Genomic DNA, 19,770 nt, shown 5'->3' with positions numbered 1-19,770 from the left:
AATGTTTGATCTTCATTTATGATGAGAAGTATTTTACATGATAAATTGTTTTATTGTTTCCAGTGTGAAATGTATTGGTCTGGTTTTTTGTTTCCCAACCGAAACCAATGAAATGTCTGCCATGTTCATTTGTGCCCTTAATATATTTATGTAGTAACCATTTTATTAAAAGCAATGAAGCATTAACAATATAGCATCGCCCCTAGTACCCAAGGCAGAAATGGACTCACACCCGTTGGTCGTTGATATTTCAGGAATTGCTAGATTCAGGGAGTTTCAATACAAACACAGTGAAATATACAATCACATTCCCCACCCAAAATCTAAATGGAAGCTTTACAATATTAAAACACTTGTCAGAGACCAAGCAACAATATATGTTTGTGCAATCAACTGTATTTACATGTGAATTTTGCAAAATGAATAAAACGACAGATCTGATGAATTATACATGCAAGCTAATGCACCAGCATTCTCTACAAGCACGTACAAACCAGCTTTACAGGGGCAACATCGGCCAGAATTTACAGAGACGTGAAGCACAAGTACAGAATGTTCAGACAGCATCCATGCCCCTTGATGAAAAAGAGGAGGAGAAACCAAGGCCCATTCCCCTCTGCGTGTGCGTCTGTGAGCGGGCCATCTCGTACTGGACGTCCAGGTTGCGAAACATCTCTTCCTGCTGCTGCAAGGTTTTAAGACCTTCTTCGTTAGTAGCTCCTGATGAAGTGCCTTCCTCTTCACCCTATGGGGAAACAAAATCAATCAGAACATTTCTATATTAAAGAGGACTTATTATGACCTTTTTCTAAGTCTTGATTTAGTTTTTGGGCTAGAAGTGCTTCGAGCGAGTTTGGGGAAATGTCCCGCCTCTTACCACAGCCACCTGTGTCAACACACTACTCACTCAATCGGGCCTTGTCCCTTTATTCTATGTTTGCCTTGGGCAGGAATTATTCAAATGAGGAATATTGTGACTAGGGTTGGGAACCAAGAATCGGTTCTTATCCAAGAATCCGAAAGCGGTTCTGGTGCGATGTGCGGGAGAAGTGAATACGAATATTCTTATGAATATGAAAATAGTCATGAATGCACTGAAAAGCCCTCGTGCTCCTCATAGACGTTTTGCGTCAGATATCCATGCAAAGAGAGAGTATAAAGAGTGCTAAAACAACAACATTACAGACTAAAGAAAGTTGAACATGTAAAAAAAAGTATAATAGGACCCCCTTTAAATAATGAGATTTCTCCATTTGACACATTAAGAACATTTTAAATAGATAATGTAATATTTAGCACTTACTTTAATTCCCATAAGCTTGCGAAATTTCACATTTTGGTCTTTATTGCCAAAATTCAGCTTCTCCCAAAGCTCAGCTGTCTGTGACTTGTCCTGCAACATAAACATATATTAATACTGGAAAAATGCTTAAACATTTACATAAACATTACAACCACTAAACATTTACATAATGAAAATAATTTATCAAGTTCAAAATTGTATTTTCAAAATTCAGCTTTCTTAATCGTCTCCTAAATACTGCCATTCATAAAGGCTATAGTTATGAGACAAGATTATGAATGTTAAACTACATGACGTCTCTCCAGAGGAGCACTTCTTCCTGTTAGGCTGCTTTTACTATCAAACGTCATGACTATCTCTGGTTCAATTGTTGGTTGTTAGTTGTGCCCATTTAAGAGATTGACCAATGATCATATAGATAAAACAGGCCTTTAGACATGACAAGCTTGCGTAGAGTCCAAGTAAAGCATGATTTATTTAAAAGAGTGTTTGATTTTGAAAGAAATGTGCACTTTTATTCAAGTATACAATAAACTGATCCAAATATTTATTTTGACAAATACACATTTCTATTTGAAATAAATGCTAATACTAAAACTGTTCAAATAATTTGTTCTAATGTTACCAAATGGTGTATAAATGTATATCGTGTTCTTAACTGTATTGTATTCGCATGTTTTTAGTAACACTAGTGCAGTCCAAAAAAGACAATGCTTAGCTAATTTTGAATTCAATTGAACAGTTCTGCAGTTTAAAGATGATGCTAAACAAATGTTAATAAAAGCTTAAATTAAATCGGTTCAAGATATAAAGCAATTCAGAAGACTTTACCATCTCTTTTTGAGTGAACAGACTTTCAAGGGAGGGACAAAAATCTCAGATTTAATTAAAAATATCTTCATTTGTGTTGTGAAAATTAATAAAAGTCTTATGGGTTTGGAACAAAATGAGCCTGTGGTAAATGACCTAGCCTTACATAATGGTCAAATTCCATTTAAGATTTAAAGTGATTTATATTTATGTGCACTTACAAAAACGACCAATTAACGACCCATTCAAACAATTTAACTGATACCACAATATAACTTGCCAATATAAATTGATATAAATATAGCTATGTTAAAATCTATTTATTACATGGCTCTGTGGAAAACTTGATTCTGATCCATCTAAAGTCGGCGCTTTACACTTGCTAGGAATGTTTTTTCCCTGTGGAAGTTTTGTGTTTGGTGAGCTAATAAAATATTAAAACTCAAATCAATATTTTGTGTACAGTTATTTAATTATGTCATCCGGGTATCGCGGACTTGCTCTCGTTTCATACAAATACAGCTGCTGTCATTTTGCAACGATTGTCTTGTACACTGTAATGAATTATAGGACAACAAACAGGTACGATTTTAAAATAGTTTCATCTCAAATCAATATCTTTTATCCCCATAATTATTTATGTGGTGAAATGCCATGTAATAAGTGTTATGACTGTACCGTATCCCTTAAATGTCCGTTTAGTTTGAACTTTCCGCACTAGCAATTGCTCTCTCTGCGGAAGATTTGCGTTTAAAGAGCTAATAAAATATTTCGACTCGGATCAATATTTCACATCTAATTATTTATTTATGTGGCAAGTAGCCGTGTAATAAGCGGGATAAAGTACATCCAGCCGGTTGTTATCGCAGAATAAACCGATGCAAGACCCTGATAACCCTGTCGGGGTTTATTCTGCGATAACAACCGTCTGGATGTACATTATCCCTCACATAAGAGCAACTCTTGTCCTCACCCCTTCTTTCTTCCCCTGCCACAACTTTTTCCTCTTCTTTTCCTGCTCGGCAAACTTCATTGGGTTGACCGCTGAGGGATTGTAGTAGCTCGGCACGGCAATGCCGGTCTCTGCCAGTGTCTTGGCCTGAAGCGCTGCCATCTGAGCTGCCATTGCGATCTGGGGAGTGACCTGTGTGCCCGAGGCCAGCAGAGCTGCGACGTTCAGCGCTGGACTGGGAGCAGTGGTGACCGGATCACACAACAGTGGAGCAGCCGCTGGTGGAGAAACAACCAACAGAACATCAGATGGAGTGGGTCAGATGTGAAGCCATTCCACCAATAGCTATGACTTGTGGCAGGTACTTGCCTGCTGCTTGCTCTTGTTGCCGTTTTTCCAACAACTCTTTTTCTTTCTGTTCTTGAAGCTTCTTTGCTCTCTCCAACCTAAGAGTGTGAAGTGAATGTGTTTACTGAACATGAAGACTAGAGAGCAGTTAATACGTCACTAATCAGCTAGAGGTGGTTTTCACACTGGGCACGTCTGCTGCGGTCCGAATCAGAGCGTGATTATTCCCGGCACAGTTGGTCTGCTTTCAGACCCATTGGATTCTGTAGAACAGTGGTGCGTTTCCATTCATTTTGCATTACAAACGGGCATGGCGTGCGTTTTTTTTGTTTTTTGGTTCCATTATGCGCAATAACAGACCCAAGACGTAATTCACCAGGGGCCGGTTTCACAAAGCCATTTGTCAATAGTGTTAGAAAAGTAAAAAATGTGCTCATAGACTAGTCTAATGCAAGTTAGACTTTCACAAAAATAAAGACTTACTTAATTTAGACCAAAAAAATTAGACACCTTAACCCCAGGCCAACTTAGGTCTAAGACTCTGTTACCTTGGCAACCAGCAGTAACAATCAGTTACATTACAAACGAAAGAAAAGGGGAAAATGGCTCATAATTTAAACATTTCTTCTTGTTACTACATTCTCCGCAAAATTTCCCAAGTAAAATGTCCTTGTAACTGTTATACTCCTCCAACAAACACATATTTTCTGCTGGGGTAAACTGCACTGAGCGGTTGAATGTGCTTACTCGATCCGCCATGTTTTTTGTTTTGAAAAGTGTCTTATGTTACCCAGAATGCATTGCAGTGTAGTCCTACTTAAGATAGTCACAGTCTATAAGTGCTTTGTGCAACGGTCTGATTTTGATGTCTATCTGAAGTCTGACCATCTACTATATCTAAGCCATAGTCAAAGTCTATCTTTGTGAAACCGGTCCCAGGTGTCTGGGGGAAGGTGGCTTTATGCTGTTCGCAGTCTTTTTTTTGAGCATACAGCTGATTGTGAGCAATTCATTAAAAACGCTGGATGGAAATGCCAAGATGTGCATAAATTCTAAAAATGCACATGCACTCAATTGAGGCGGATAATTTTATCCAATTAAGACGAAACAAATGGAAACACATTTACTGAATAAAAAAGAGGACGTGATTGGAAAACTGGAATAACCAGCAGATCAGTTTCATTGCACAGCTTCTCAAATGTTGGTTAGATCATTCGGAAATGCCAGAGCCAAAGTCTGTCATCAGAAAGTGTCTCTCAGGATTGTTTTCAAACGCCAGGCATCCGAACGCAAGTCAATATGAAATCAGTTTACTGTGCTGCATCTGTGTTTTGAGGCTCAAGTGATTTATGATGCATGAAAAAAAGAGCCACAGTTGCTTCCCCCGAAAGCAGCAGCTTCCATTTTTATTACAGATATCTTGCACCAACTTCCCAGGAAGTGAGTTTTGTTCTCTTGAACAAACAGGACAGAAATGGTGCTTTATTGGCAAACGTTTTGTGTGATATGCCTATTTTGCGCATAAGTTAAATTCACACCTTTGGATGGAAAAATAGCAAGTCTGCCTGCTGATCCGCACATCAGCATTCAACACAAGTAATCTGTCATGCAAACCGTGCTCTTTATCAGACTAAACTGCCAGTGTGAAAGCCTGATTATTGTGCATGTTAAAACCCTCTCAGAACAGTTTCTTAATTCATCTCTACTTCAACAAATGTCAAAGCATTTAGCAGTGTTCACATTAGTATGCAGAGACTACAGGTTTGTGAGGTGTTGTTGAGACAGTAAGTTGCTTAAATGTTGTTTTAATAAACTGGGGCCGGATTCACGAAAACCTTCTTAAGAAAGAAGAAAATTCTTTAAAAAAAAGTTTGTAAGAATGTTCCTAAAAAATTCTTAAGAAGTTCTCAAACATTTTATTAAGAACATCTTAATTATTATTTTTTTTTTTACTTGAGAAGAAAATGAAAGGTGGTATTTGATTGATAAGCTATTTTGAATGATTTGTTATTTGGTTTAATTGCTGAAGACTCGCTGAATGAAAAACACCTCAAAGCCCGTCTTTTTGCACTGCCTGCAGATTACAGTAGATATAAGCGTAGACTATTTTCATCGCGACTGGCTTGACGAGAGTTAATCTTTAAACTTAAATTTTAATAAAGTTAAGATCGTTATTTTAAAGTCCCCCTGTAGTCAATAATTGTATCCCTTAAAACTCATCTTTGATCACCAAAATGACACATTTAACATTAGTTCCTGTGAAAAAAGTCTTCATGCCTTAAAATAGCTTGAATGTAACTCTACCCTTGCTTCATTTACGTGGATCTATGAATATGCAAATTAGCCCCGCCTCCACTCACTCACACCAACTCGGAGATTCACATTCAACTTTACTAAGGTAAACGCTGCACAATGGTATCGCTCTTAGTCGGACACATGACTAATTAATATGACTAGCCTTTTGCTTGACTATTTTATCAAACAGCTAATAATATTACACAAACCATGTTCCCAATCGCCATCACAGTCTGCCAAAATCAGCATCCTTAGAAATTGGAAACTTAGTACGTCAGTGGAGAAAGGCATATTCATTATAACATCGTAATATACATTATACATCATTCACACGCTATCTTGCTAAAAGCACCTGATTTTTCATATCAACAGAAAAATATCAACAGACATGCTAAAGCTCGCCCGCACGTCGACGTGATTGGTTACAAGGTAGTTTTTGACTTAAGAATAGAACCTCTCAAGACACAGCGGTCTTTGCCATTAATTTGCGCTCCGTCTTTCTTGAGCTTTCTCTATTGTGAATGCGTCCTGTACCTGTGATGTCTCGCTAGTTCTAGCTTGAGTACGTGCATCATATACGCGCAAGTCATCAATCGGTGTCATTTCAGACTGAGTGCTCGTCCACATTCACGGTACTAGTACGCATTATATTTAGCTAGTGTTCTGTTGTGTTGTAATGCTTAATATTTGAAACAACCCAATAAATTCATTAAACATCTTACATTTGGGTATTTAAGACAGGTTGGAAGTTATCCTAAGTTTGAGAAGTTATTTATGATGATTTTTGAGAACATTCTTTTCAGGAATACGAATACTTGAATTTTATCTTTAAGAACAATCTTAAGAAAAAAGAACATTCTTAGGAAAGGTTTTTGGAAAAACAAAATATCTTTTTTTCTTAAGTTGGAAAAGAAGAAATTGGCAGTTAAGAATTGTATTATTAAGAATGTTTCGTGAATCCGACCTGTTAGGTAGAGTAGAAATTCAACCGATTTTGACAATATTTCTAATGAAACAGTTATAACCTTTACTGGGAGTATATCTACACATACACAGTATACAACAAAAGAGAGTAAACCCGCTTTAATTATAATTTGACAAATAAAGTATTTCCTCGTATGAACAATCGAAAACAAACACCTTGAAACTACAGGCCACAAGGTACAAACTCAACAAAAAAAAAAAAAAAGAGGACATGTTCAACTTAAAAGTAATGCAATTACTGTAAGGTGATACAAGTCGACATGAAAAAGAAGATGTGACAGTCTTCCCTATTGTGACGTATATCGAGTGAAACGGCTTCTCGGGCAAGAAGAAAAAAAGTAGGACGGGACTTGATTTTGTCTATTGGGAATTGATTGGATAGTTGTGGTTTGCTATTGGTCGATCTCATGTGAGTGACAGGTTGCCCCGCCCTCTCACCAGTAAACACATCATCATTGAAGAGAAGTCAATGCAAGAGGGAGGGGAAATTATTTTGCTTATTTGATTAAGCTTTTGATTTCTTGGTGATTTGAAGTAATATTAAGTATAATATTGTGCGTACTCACTTCTGCTATATACTGTGTATAAAATCCAAATAGTTTATTTTGTGCTTCCAGGCAACAGATGTCACTCTACCTTCTAGCCAATGCTTCCTGAGCATCCATGGCTGTGTTTCTACCCCTGAAGGTCACAGGGCTAACTGACCGACTGCGACTTTTTCTCCGCGCTTTCTCTGTCCTCTTCTTCTTCTCCCTAGATAAAATCGGACCATCTCACGGTTTAAGCACAAATCAGCATTTTCATTCAGTTTCACTCACAGAAAAGATCCCAAACACAAAATCTTTGTCCACCTGCTCTTGCTACGGCTCCTGCTGTGATGTCTGTGTTTGCTTCTGGAGTTTGAGCGAGACCTGGCCCGTCTCTTTTTCTCACGACTCCTCGATCGCCGTTCACCGCTGCGTGAGCGAGATCTTCTTTTGTCCCAGTTTCGACCGTGATGTCGTCTTCGGGAAAACATTAATTCACATCTAAGCACACTAAGCCTTCACACACTGACACGTTTTGCATGAATGAAATCAAATCGAAATGACAAACGTCAAATGAAAATACCTTTCCTTGGAACGTGATCTCGATAGGCTTCTCGGTCTGGAGGACTTCTTGTCTTTTCTGCGATGTCGTTCCTCCACTTCTTCAGACAGCCTGTCTCGGCCTTTATCTGACATCTCCATCTGCTCCTCTGATCCACTCTGACATTTCAGAGCTTTCTCAGAGTCTTTCTTCCGTGCCTGTTTTAAGAAGAATTGGTCTCTTTCAGGAAAATAGTGCAATAAAGAGAGTTAGTAAGTTGATTTAACAACAAACTTGCCAAAATAATTCTGACAAGAAAAACACTATTTAAATTATTATTTAAAAAGCTTGTCCACCACCATCCGAGTGCAGCATGTACAGTTACATTTAACACAAATGAGTGCACTTAACCAGCACATTTACACCTAGTTCAGAACCAAAAAAAGCACGGGAGATCTTTGTCTACCAGATCGCAACATCTTCAATTTGTGAGAATTCTACAGATTTCATTCATTTGAACTGGCATTTTCTTCTCTCGTTTTTCTCTTACGCAAAGTCAACATGAAATCAAAATAAACCCCATTTACTTGCATGTTCCTGGTCTTATGCTACATTATAGCTTTGGGATTTGTTGAGTGAATTTGTGCTAGCCACTGTCTTGGATCCCAGCAGGGAGAGTCTCAAAATATGGCCTAATTTTACATTTATATCCCCACAATTCTGATTACAAGCTCAGATTTGATCTCAATGGACTACTTGCACTGAGCTTCGTGACGCATTTCCGTTTTGAAAGAGTACGACTCATTTAATTCTGGTTATGTATATTTTTCAATTTGCTGTGTCACCTAGTTGACTAAACGCTACCTAAAATGAGTGTCAGCAAGAAGATTGAAAAATATGGACATTTTCAAGGACAGAAGAAGAGATATTCTGATGATTACAGTGTAAAGTTTTAATCCAACCCAAGCTGATCTGAGAAAAGGCTGTTAAACAAGCAGGATTTTCCACCACAGGTTGTCAAAGCTCGTCTAAACTAGTGACTGCGATGCTGAAGTGTGTGAGACCTGATGAATACGATCAGTACAAACATTTATTTTTATTAAATATTTTAATCACTATTCTGTGTCATTTTTAATTGTGAATCATTTCACTGTATTTTTACGTTTAAGCCAGAATTCTTCATTTTTATTCAAAGTAGCAGCGCTGTCAATGCATTACCGTTTAAGATGAATTAAATATCAAATATTGTTACATTTATTTGCATTTAAAACGCTGTTAATGAGAAGACGAGCACTGGACTGCTGCAGGTTAGTGGGGGAAATATATTTATTTGTTATTCTGAATTGAAAAAAAAAAACATTTATAGGAACATTTCAGATGGTTCAAGATAATTCATGTTAAAGCAGAAATCATGATTCATCATTTTAATCAATTGTCAGCCAAAAAACTTAGTAATAATCTGCGTTGTCATGAGTAACTGTCTATGTAGGCGCACTGAACGCTGTTACTGGAAACTCCAGAGTAGCAATAAGTAGAAAGTGCAAGTGGTTGTGCAAGTAGTCCACTGAGTCAATTCAAGATAAAGTAAATTGGGTCGGGAATGCCGTTTCATGTTGACTTTAAAGGGCATTTTACATGACACGAGAAAAACTTTTCTTGCAATCTTGCCATCTCTTATGTGTACAGGCACTGCCATACATATAAGCAATGTAAAACACGGAAGTAATAAATGGTAATAATTAATGATGCCCACTCGTGCAAGTAAACCAAAAAATCCTATTCTGACATGTTTACACGTTTAAACATCGCATTGTGTTGCACGCAAGTGAGAGCTAATAAAAAGAGTATTTATTAATTTTAGGTGTAATGGCATTTAATTATCCATAAAATGTGTGGGTGTTCATTTGAGAAATGCAAAGATAATACAGCCATACAAAGGCAAAACAAAGGAACAAAAACGGCTTTAAAGTGTGTGTTAGAGTGGATCTTATATTTACTGCAGCAGGGTTATTATTATAAAATATGGTAAAACTTTATTTTAAAGTGATGTAGTTACTACATGTAATTTAATATAAATTATGCATAATTACAAGTAAATAAACCTAAACCAAACAGTAACTCTAAAGTACATGTAGTTAATATTACTCTGTTCTTATTTGAGTAAGTACAATGTAACTAACTACATTACCAAATGTAACCAAAAATATTTCTGTTCATTGAAAAATCTAAAATAAAATCTAAATATTAGTTGAAACTTACAACAATATACTAAAATATGTTTATGTTGTAGAACTAAAATTATTAACTGGAAATAAATAACTAAAACGGAAAGTAAAATAAATTACTAAAGAGCAATATTTAAAAACAACAAAAAATAATAATAATAAAATGACAAAAGCACATGAACATGAAATTACTTGCATGCAACTAAAAAATAAAAGCCTAATCAAAATATGAATAAGACTCAAAAATAAAATACTGCAGTTTTCACATTTAAAAAAATGTGTAATCACTGTGTTTAGGCTTTGTAGGGCAGAATAGGTTAACTAAATATTAAATATAATAGGAATAAATCTCAGCGGCTGCGGTTGTACACAACAAAGTGGCATGATTCCTGTGAACGAGCCTGTTCTACCTCCTGCCCTGCTCTCCCATTGAAAGTGAACTCACGATCACCGTGTACAGCGTAAAAAGCCAATTATGACCAAATTCATCTTTAAAAAAAAATATTTTTTTCAGTGGTTTTAAAACGGATTATAACATTTTGCAAATCTGCAAGCATTCAAATGGGAAATGACCACTCATTTTTTTCCATTGCAATTCTGAGCTGGCATCTACAAAAAAAAAGGGGTTGTGAGACAAAAAGAGATCTATTTATAGGCAAATAAGTTTAAATGACTGATAGTTACCTGTCCAGGTAGTAGGCATATAATTTTGCTATCTGTCAGCAGCGTCTTCTGTTCAGAGTGTCTCTTCGTGCATTAGCACGCTGAGTGTAATTTATTGTACAAATGTTATCATATGATCTAAAATACAGGACGTTAAAAAAGCTCCCAAACAGACATTTCTCTCCATCTGTTATCAACATTAATATTATTTAATATTACATGCACTTGTGATTATATCAGTGCTTTTCCTCTCAGTCTGGCATTTCATTTCTTACTGTCTAAGCTGCATACTTACCACCGGCTAAGACTAGAAATGCCAGCTGTAAAACTACTGATGATGATGTGACCAGTTTAATTTAGGTCTACATGACATCAATGGACTAAAATTAGTTACCTCTTTGCTTCTGCTGTGGCTTCTTCTGTGCCTCTTGTCTCCTAAAAGACAAAACGATACAAATAAATGATTGTTTAAAGGACACTGGAGGATTAAAATTACATGTAACTTTTTTAAATGAAATGGTTTGACCATCACTTTTTTTTTTTTTCCTGTGCCGACCTAGGTCCTATTGAAACAAAGTTGGGATAGAACATAAAAGCCTTTAGCAAAAAGTAACCTGGTAATAATAAAAGGTGAAATTTAACTTTTTCATCATGCATCTGATGAAGAGGCCCACAGTCATCATCACTGGCAAAGTAATGTATCTGAACAGCAGGCTGTTTAATTGTTTATTAAATATTTTCTTACCACTGCATAATTTAATAAATGAGAAAAGAAAAAGAACCAGTTTTTAGATGGACTCAAGGCTAACAGAAGCTGGGATTTGATTCTTGACAAGGTAAGGAGAGACAATGCGATTTTGATCATAATTCATGTGTTTGGGCACAGTGCAGCCAGTGGACTGCCCTTAAATGTCATTGGCCACCCAAAAAGTTTACTTTATGACTGGCCATCTTTCAAGATTGAGGTAGGACCTATATACCAGTATATACAGTACCAGTCAAAAGTTTGGAAACGTTACTATTTTTAATGTTTTTGAAAGAAGTCTCTTATGCTCATCAAGCCTGCAGTAAAAAAAAAAAAAAAAAACAGTAATATTATGAAATATTATTACAATTTAAAATAATGGTTCTCTTTTTTAATATATTTTAAAATGTAATTTATTTTTGTGATGCAAAGCTGAATTTTCATCAGCAAGTACTCCAGTCTTTGGTGTCTTATGATCCTTCAGAAATCATTCTAATATGATGATTTGATAAAACGTTAACAGCATTTATTCATTAAAACAGCATTTATTCAAAATAAAAACATTTCTAACAATATAAATCGTTACCATCACCTTTTATCAATTTAACGCATCCTTGTTGAATTAAAGTACTAATTTCTTTAAAAAAAAAATAGTTATTGTTCCCAAACTTCTGAATGGTAGTGTATATTGTTACAAAAGATTTCTATTCTAAATAAATAGTTCTTTTTAACTTTTTATTCATCAAATAATCCTGAAAAAAGTATCTCAGGTTATTAAAAAAATATTAAGCAGCACAACTGTTTCCAACATTGATCATAAATCAGCATATTAGAATGATTTCTGAAGGATCATAAGACACCAAAGACTGGAGTACTTGCTGATGAAAATTCAGCTTTGCATCACAAAAATAAATTACATTTTAAAGTATATTAAAAAAGAGAACCATTATTTTAAATTGTAATAATATTTCATAATATTACTGGTTTTTTTGTGTTTTTTTAACTGCAGGCTTGATGAGCATAAGAGACTTCATTCAAAAACATTAAAAATAGTAACGTTTCCAAACGTTTGACTGGTACTGTATAAACTCCTTGGTTTAAATGCTTGAATTTAGTCAAGGATAGACAGTGAAGATCAGTGACTGATGGGGAAATAACAGCTAATTTACTACTTGTGAAGCACTGCATCACTATTATCATCTCAAATGCTGCTCCTTAATTATGGTATCCTAAAGTTTGTGATAAGAAAAAAAATATATATATTTTAGAATCAATTAATGTGCATATGAGATGGACATCAGTTATGCTCATCTTTGGCAGAAGACATCTAGAGTTAAACAGCTTTATATTTAATGAAGCACATACAAAAGATCTGAACCCAAAGCGACACAACCTGTTTTATAGACTACAATAATTGTTGCGCATAACCTGCTGTATTGAGGAGAAAACTGTGATCTGGAGGAAAAAAATGCCTAAAATTCACACTTTGACATCAGCATGAAAATGTGAGAGATTACCAGGTCAGAAGGTCATAGAGAAGGTGTTGTGCTCATTCCTCTCTGCCTAGCAAGCAGACAATAAATAATGACATAGCAACTCCATAGCCACACCTTGGGGCACCCTAGCAACTATTTAGGGCACCCTAGCAACCGTACAGCAAAATTAATAACAGCATCTCAGCATTTGATCGTCGTAGAGACATGTGGGTGGGCTCTTTTAAAAAAGGCTGTAAACTGGCTTAAGGTATCACCCTGGCAACTGCCTAGCTACACCCTAGCAACCATTTAGAAGATCCTAACAACATGAACAAGCCATAACCAGACGCAAGAACATCATAGAGATATGAGGGTGGGCTCTTTTGACCTAGACCGTCAAGTAGGCATTAAATATCACCTTGCCAATGTCTATGTGGTGTTTTTAATATGCTTTAAGACAAAACATGTGTAGATTCATAAGCCAACACCATTGCTGAGCATTTTCTCTTTAAAACTGCAGTTATATAAAGAGTCTCAAAAACACGGTTTGAAATCGCTGGAGTTTCTGACGTCACAAACTACCTTGTAACCAATCATGTCAACGAGTGAATCTTTGAGCAGGTGTGAGTGAGTGGAGGCGGGGCTAATTTGCATATTCATAGTACCACGTATACTAAAGGGGTGTAGAGTTACATTCAAGCTATTTTAAGGCATGAAGAACAATTAAGGAAAAAACTTTTAAATATGTAATTTTGGTGATCAAAGATTAATTTAAAGGGGAACTTAGCAACTCTAGCCATTTCTTCGCTGATTTTCACTTATGTTGTCACATGTTTTCTCAACGAGCTCCCCCTACAGCTGTGGAGAGTATATTTCACAACCCTGTCGCAATAAAACTCACTTGCGGCACCGACCTCCCCCTCTCTACCGCTTCTCATGTGCATTTGTTATTATCGGAGCCGGCCAACTTTATCGTGTGGAGCTATGTCTACCGATGTGGGTAATACATCATACACAGTATCATATGGCGTGTGTGTTTATGTCAAATTGCTGTAAAGCAGTTTGTGTTTCTCGCTCGTTCTCGCTTCTCATGAGACTTCCTATTTCCAACTTAGCGGGACGTTAGTCCCCATGTTGCAAGGTTGGTTGGAACTCAAGGGGGAGCGGGGAAAGTCACAATTTTCACCAGAACAGGTTATTTAACCATCCAAATGATTTCTAAACGTTTTAATTAAGTTGAAATAGTTGCCAAGTTCCCCTTTAAGGGATAAAATGAGTGACTCCAGGGGGAATTTTAATACAATGGAGATTGGTTCAATTAACAGAAACTCAAAATAGCATGTTATCTGAACCACATTAATTACCCAAATTGATTTGACAAAAGAAAAAAAAAATATGATAAGAAATAATGAAATTAAGTTCTACAGTGTGTTAGAGGTTTTTACAGTGTATGGGGGTTTTACTGGGAATGACTGCACCATCATGTCATCATCAGTGAGTCTGGTTTACCTGACTTGCGCTTCCGCTCCACTGAGCGCGATCTGGACCGTGAACAATGCTTCGAGCTCCGGGATGTTTTGCAGGTTTCCAACCCGAACTCGGCGTCATTTGCCTGATAAAACACAACACCAATATAAACATCGAGCTATACTGTTTTGTTTAAAATGTAAAGAATACACAAAGCATTCAAACACTCGATTATGAACATTCACACTGGAGTGTTGTCGAGTAACGTTACTAAGGACCGTAAGTCGAATTATCCAGCTAATCGCCGCATGTTTGTGTGCATTACGTGCTGAAGAGCAGATTCTAACTAAATGATATTACTTGCTGTCATCTCAAATACACTAAAGTTTAGGACACAGTAGGTTGCCATTTTAGTTCACAGCATTGTTTTGAGCCGTGCGATTAATTCTTTTCTATTTAGCTTAGAATATGCAATCCGCCATTTTCCGAGTCCAGAATGCAGCCCATCAATCGCTGTCTCATTAATTATAAGCTTCTGTCGAGTACGACCTTGCCCAAACAAGAATCAAACAAATGTACTTGCCGCCATGATAACGAATAAAGAAAGGCTGAAGTTATCGATATAATTCGTAAAGCTCCGTCTATCATCCGTTTCTTTAGCGGTGGAACAACAATACCCGGATGTTTCTGTCTTCTTCTCCGGATATTCGCAGAAAGCTGCAAAAGCACAGCGCCCTCTTGCGGCTGGACATTATAACTACAGGTTTTTGATGATGATGAAAATATTATGTGGCACAAAAGCTTTTCCACCCGAGAATTATCACAAAAGAAAATATAAATGTAAGCAGTTTTAAGTAGTGCTTTTCAGCAGCGGTGCTACAAAGTGGTGAGATAAAAAAAACACACAAAAAAAAAAAAAAAAAAACCCAGCGTTAAGCGAAATAATGGCAATAAAACACGTATTTTAATAAACTCTGCATGATGGTTTCACGCGCACGCAACGCGCCCAGTGTAGTCAGATTCATTAACGAATTACTCTTATGATCACAGCACAGCCCAGTTCATTTACTAATTGTTTTTCCATTTGTTCGTGAATCGGAAAATTACTGCTTTTTCTCAGCTAATTTAGAAGTCCTCTGAAAAATCTAATCGCGTTGTGTAAGATTAATTTCGTATAACTGTTAGTCGAGCTGATTCTCCGACCGAGCGCTCCACTTTCATGACGAACAGGTCTTTTTTTATTTATTTTTTTATCAGACGAATGTAATCAATAACAAGATCCCGATCACTGAAACTTTTAGCAAATTTAGTAAAGAATCTAATCGCATTGCACTCATTAGACACGTTTCTCAAAACGTTGAACAATGAGTATAACATTAGGTGGCAAAACTGATGACAAAACAATCAGAATTTTTGCATCCTGGAGAGAGAGCTGAATAATCATCAGTTACAGTATACAGTACCAGTACTTTAGATGAGGGAAATTTCACTATTCTATGCACAGTAAACTAGCACATGATGTAGGCTACTCTCTTAAACTTGTAATTGTCAGTTAGCCTAATTTGCAGCAATTTTTATGTGTAGACTAGCCTTACTGTATTTTTGCAGAACTGAGAAATAACTGTCTAGGGATATATAGTCTTGTGTCAGAAGACCATAACTGCTATAGTACTGTATACGGTAATGATATTTGGCCATGAAATATGCAGATGATGCTGAATATATATTACTGTACTTGTATTGTGGTGCATATTTTACAACAAATTTTGAGGTTGTATACTGTATAGACATTGAGCTGCAAAATAATTCCTGAATCCCAATAAGAGATTTTTGTTAAAGTGTTATGAATTGACCACTATAGTGTTCACTGGGCAGTGGAGTAGTCTGTGTGTTTGTTCAGTTTTCTGTGTCATTTGAGGACAAAGATTGATTTTGACAGAAGGTAATGTTTTTAACTAGAATGTTTTGTTTTATTTGGACCTGGAAGTTTGAGGTTTGTGCAAGTTGGTGTATAGTTTTGAGATTGTGTTTATAGTTGTGAGAAAATGGTGAATTGTTTCATGAATTGTGTGTTAATAGCAATAATGAAAAACTAATAACTAGATTGAAAAGGGGGGCGGGGGGGGGGGGGGGGGGGGGGATCTATACAGAATCTATACTGTTTAATTTTAAACAGTATAGATGATTACTTAGTGGTAATGCAATAGGTGTGAACACAATTGTGTATGTCAGGCCATAAATCCCCCAAAATGATGCGTGGGCGCTTGCTTTGGTGTTGCCACCCCTCTTAGACCTCATGCCACCCCTTTGCCACCCTATAAATAATTTTCTAGATTAATACATAAAATTTTATTTTTATTTTTAAATAAAAAAAAGTATTTTTATTTTTATTACTGAAAACACAGAACAGAACAAATGTATGCCTAGTCTGAGAGACCTGACTATTAAAAAGGGTTCTTTATTATTACATAAAATTATAAATTTGTTATGTTATGACAAGGTTCTACATCAATGTTGTGAAAAGGGCCCTACACTGACAGCCATGATAAAACTTGCTATGTTGTCTTGACACAATAGTTTTAACACATACTAGCTACGCCTTTTAGAAGCTCAGATAACACTGATTAAATGATGACTTTACAGTGCTTCCTGCAAACAGTTTAGACAGTATGGCAAAACAAATCTGATCATTAAAAAAAAATTCACCCCTGACTTTAACACAATAATTGAGTCAAACATTTACAAACATTAATGAAGGCACAGTATTAGGTGTGAATCGTGACGGGCTTACAAGTGTGTTAATCATGTGACAAGAGTTTAGAAAATTCAGCTTACCTGTAGCACAAAAATCATAGGCTATCCCTTAAGAAAAGGATCTTAAACATATATATTTTTTGCAGTGCAGTACATTCATTGCACATTTTTCTATATAACATCGGGAATGCAGAGCACATTAGTAAGGCCGCTGTATGCAGAACGGAAATCAAAGTGTTTGATTCTTTCTGAGAATGTTTGTGTTGTTTCCTGGGCACAACCCATCAAAGAAGTCATGTGTGGGCCAGTGGTGCAGAAATCGGTTCATATTAGGCTAATCTGATAAATGACGTTCACTTGATAACATCTTGCTGTGACATCTGAAAGTAACCTATTTTCTTTTACGATTTCTAATGTGGTTGGATGCATTGATGACACGCATATTCCCATCATCGCTCCTTCCGAAAATGAAACAGATTACCATATGGAATGGAAGGATGCCAGATGGAAGGATAATCCGAGATATAGCCTAGCCTATATGTCGTAAGCACCACAACAGCTGTCAAATAAACAAATTATTCACAATTTATTTGGTAATCTCAATTTCCTACAAATACAAAGGCAACGTTATTCTTTTTTCTGTTGGATATTAATATTCTTCCAATATTGTGGCCACCTCTTCATCCACTCATTTTGCGAGCCTCTGCCTTCTTGCTTTTGGCTGAGTAGAAGTCAAATGTTAATTTCATTAGCCTAATTAAGAAATGACACAGGTTAGATTAGAGAACATTTAATTATGTGAAAAGGCTGCTGTACATTATATTGATTTAATGTCAAATGCTTGTAAAGTCATGTAGCCTACATGAACCTTTTATGCTTAAAGCTTTACCTGATTGAATTATGTTTTTATACTTCATTTTTAGTTGCTGCCACATTCTTTTTTTTTCATGGATACCATGAAAATTTTGATTAGTTCAATAATTTACCGTTCTGCCAGTTTTCACCTCTGATAATTATAACAGTGATTAAGAATTAAACTTGCGTATTAACTAGGAAGTGTCTGGACCTCTTTTTGTCGGGTGCTGTTGCCATGGTAAATCGTAATTTCGGAGCTATAATGGATAAATCAAAAGAATGGTCCAAAAAGCTAAGAGAAGATATCAGCGCCCTTCACAAACAAGGAACAGGATAGAAAAAGAAAGCGAAGGCACTAAATGTCCCTAGAGACACCGTTGGAAGCATAGTTCGCAAGTTCAAAGTTAGAGGAACAGTGGTTACAATACCTGGACGGCTGCAATCAAATTTCTGAGAAGGAATGTTCAGAAAAACCCTTGAGTGACTGCAAAAGACCTGCAGCAAGACTTGGTGGCAACAGGCACTGAGATTTCAGCTTGCACAGTAAGGCACGTAATAAACGCAAGCCAAAACTCCAAGACTACACCACTACTGACTCAAAAGCACAAGAAAAGTGCTCATAATCACATAAATTAGCCACAGAAGTATTGGTGCTCGGTGATGCTCTGGGGCTGATTTGCATCATCTGGCACTGGAAACCTGCAGTGTGTGGAAGGCAAGATGGATTCATTGAAGTATCAGGAAATCCTAGGAGAAAACCTCATGCCATCAGTGAGGAAGCTGAAGCTTGGGTGTCTTTGGACCTTCCAACAGGACAATGATCCCAAGGATACCTCAAATTCCACCAAGGCGTGTTTGCAGAAGAAGTCCCGGAAGATCCTACAGTGGCCATCACCGTCACCTGACTTGAACCCCATAGAAAATCTCTGGTGGGATTCGAAGGCGGCGGTTGCAGCACACAAACCTAAGAATATTACTGAACTGGAGGCCATTGCTCATGAGAAACGAGCTAAGATTCCTCAGAAACGCTGCCAGAAGCTGGTGTCTGGTTATACATCTCGTTTGCAGCAGGTCATATCAGTAAAGGGGAGAACTAAAGATGCTTTCCATGAAGGGGCTGAATAATTTTGAGACGGCAAATGTCATTAAAAGTTGCATTTTCAGTTGAATTTGGTGAAACCACTTAAGGCATTTGTAGTGTTGAGCTATTTCAATTACTTTTGAATGATTGGTTCATTGCAAACGGCTGAAAGTCTGTACATTTTGCCAATAAAACCTGCATTAATTTGCAATGGGGGTTAAATCATTTTGATTACAACTGTATGATAATATATTTCAATTTCAAAACACTTTATTTGCCCCAAGGGGCAATTAACGAGGCCACGTAGAGTCACGTAAACAATATACATAAAAACATCATCATACATTAAATAAATAACACAGTGTGCACGGAATACATATTATTTATAATCTGCTAGAGTAAATTACGTTACGAGCCAAACAGTCAGCCACACGAGCAGTGACCAGCCAGCCAGCCAACAGCAGTCCCTGTTTATATATGTACAATTTATATTTGAATAGACAAAGTCAAATGTTACAACTGACCACATAACAGTCCACAGGGCAGGTGCAACATTCATTAAAGGGAACATAATGAAAATCTGACTTTAAGTGCTATAATCAGGTCCCCAGTGCATCTACCAACCCAGAAAACATGAAAAGTGACAATCCAGTAACTTTTGGTAAGCCTTTCTCTGCAAGCATGTCAAAAAAGAAGCTGATCAGATTTCACTCCCGTTCTGATGTCGGAAGGGGATCTTATTATA

The 19,770-nt window shown here is 36.7% G+C and overlaps 1 protein-coding gene across 4 annotated transcripts; it reads right to left on the bottom strand.

Annotated features, from left to right (window-relative positions):
• On the bottom strand, positions 1-15,072 carry rsrc2 (arginine/serine-rich coiled-coil 2). Of its 4 annotated transcripts, XM_082169934.1 has the most exons (10): positions 14,919-15,072; positions 14,378-14,480; positions 11,043-11,083; positions 7,803-7,978; positions 7,544-7,696; positions 7,329-7,445; positions 3,435-3,511; positions 3,087-3,343; positions 1,304-1,393; positions 1-745 (listed from the first exon to the last, which is right to left on the bottom strand). In XM_082169934.1, exons 1-10 carry the CDS (start codon positions 14,922-14,924, stop codon positions 557-559), a joined length of 1,209 nt encoding a protein of 402 aa, XP_082026060.1. In that variant the 5' UTR covers positions 14,925-15,072; the 3' UTR covers positions 1-556. The 4 variants fall into 4 exon arrangements, with proteins under 4 accessions (XP_082026060.1, XP_082026061.1, XP_082026062.1 ...); XM_082169935.1 differs by lacking the exon at positions 7,329-7,445; XM_082169936.1 differs by lacking the exons at positions 11,043-11,083; positions 14,378-14,480; positions 14,919-15,072 and adding an exon at positions 10,670-10,971 and having other exon boundaries at positions 7,803-8,000.
• Positions 15,073-19,770: the final 4,698 nt, after the last annotated feature.

Source organism: Leuciscus leuciscus, assembly GCF_965113295.1.
Source record: "Leuciscus leuciscus genome assembly, chromosome: 5".
Lineage (NCBI taxonomy): Eukaryota > Metazoa > Chordata > Actinopteri > Cypriniformes > Leuciscidae > Leuciscus > Leuciscus leuciscus.
Note: the sequence above shows the minus strand (reverse complement) of the source record. Positions and strands in the feature narration are given on the sequence as shown.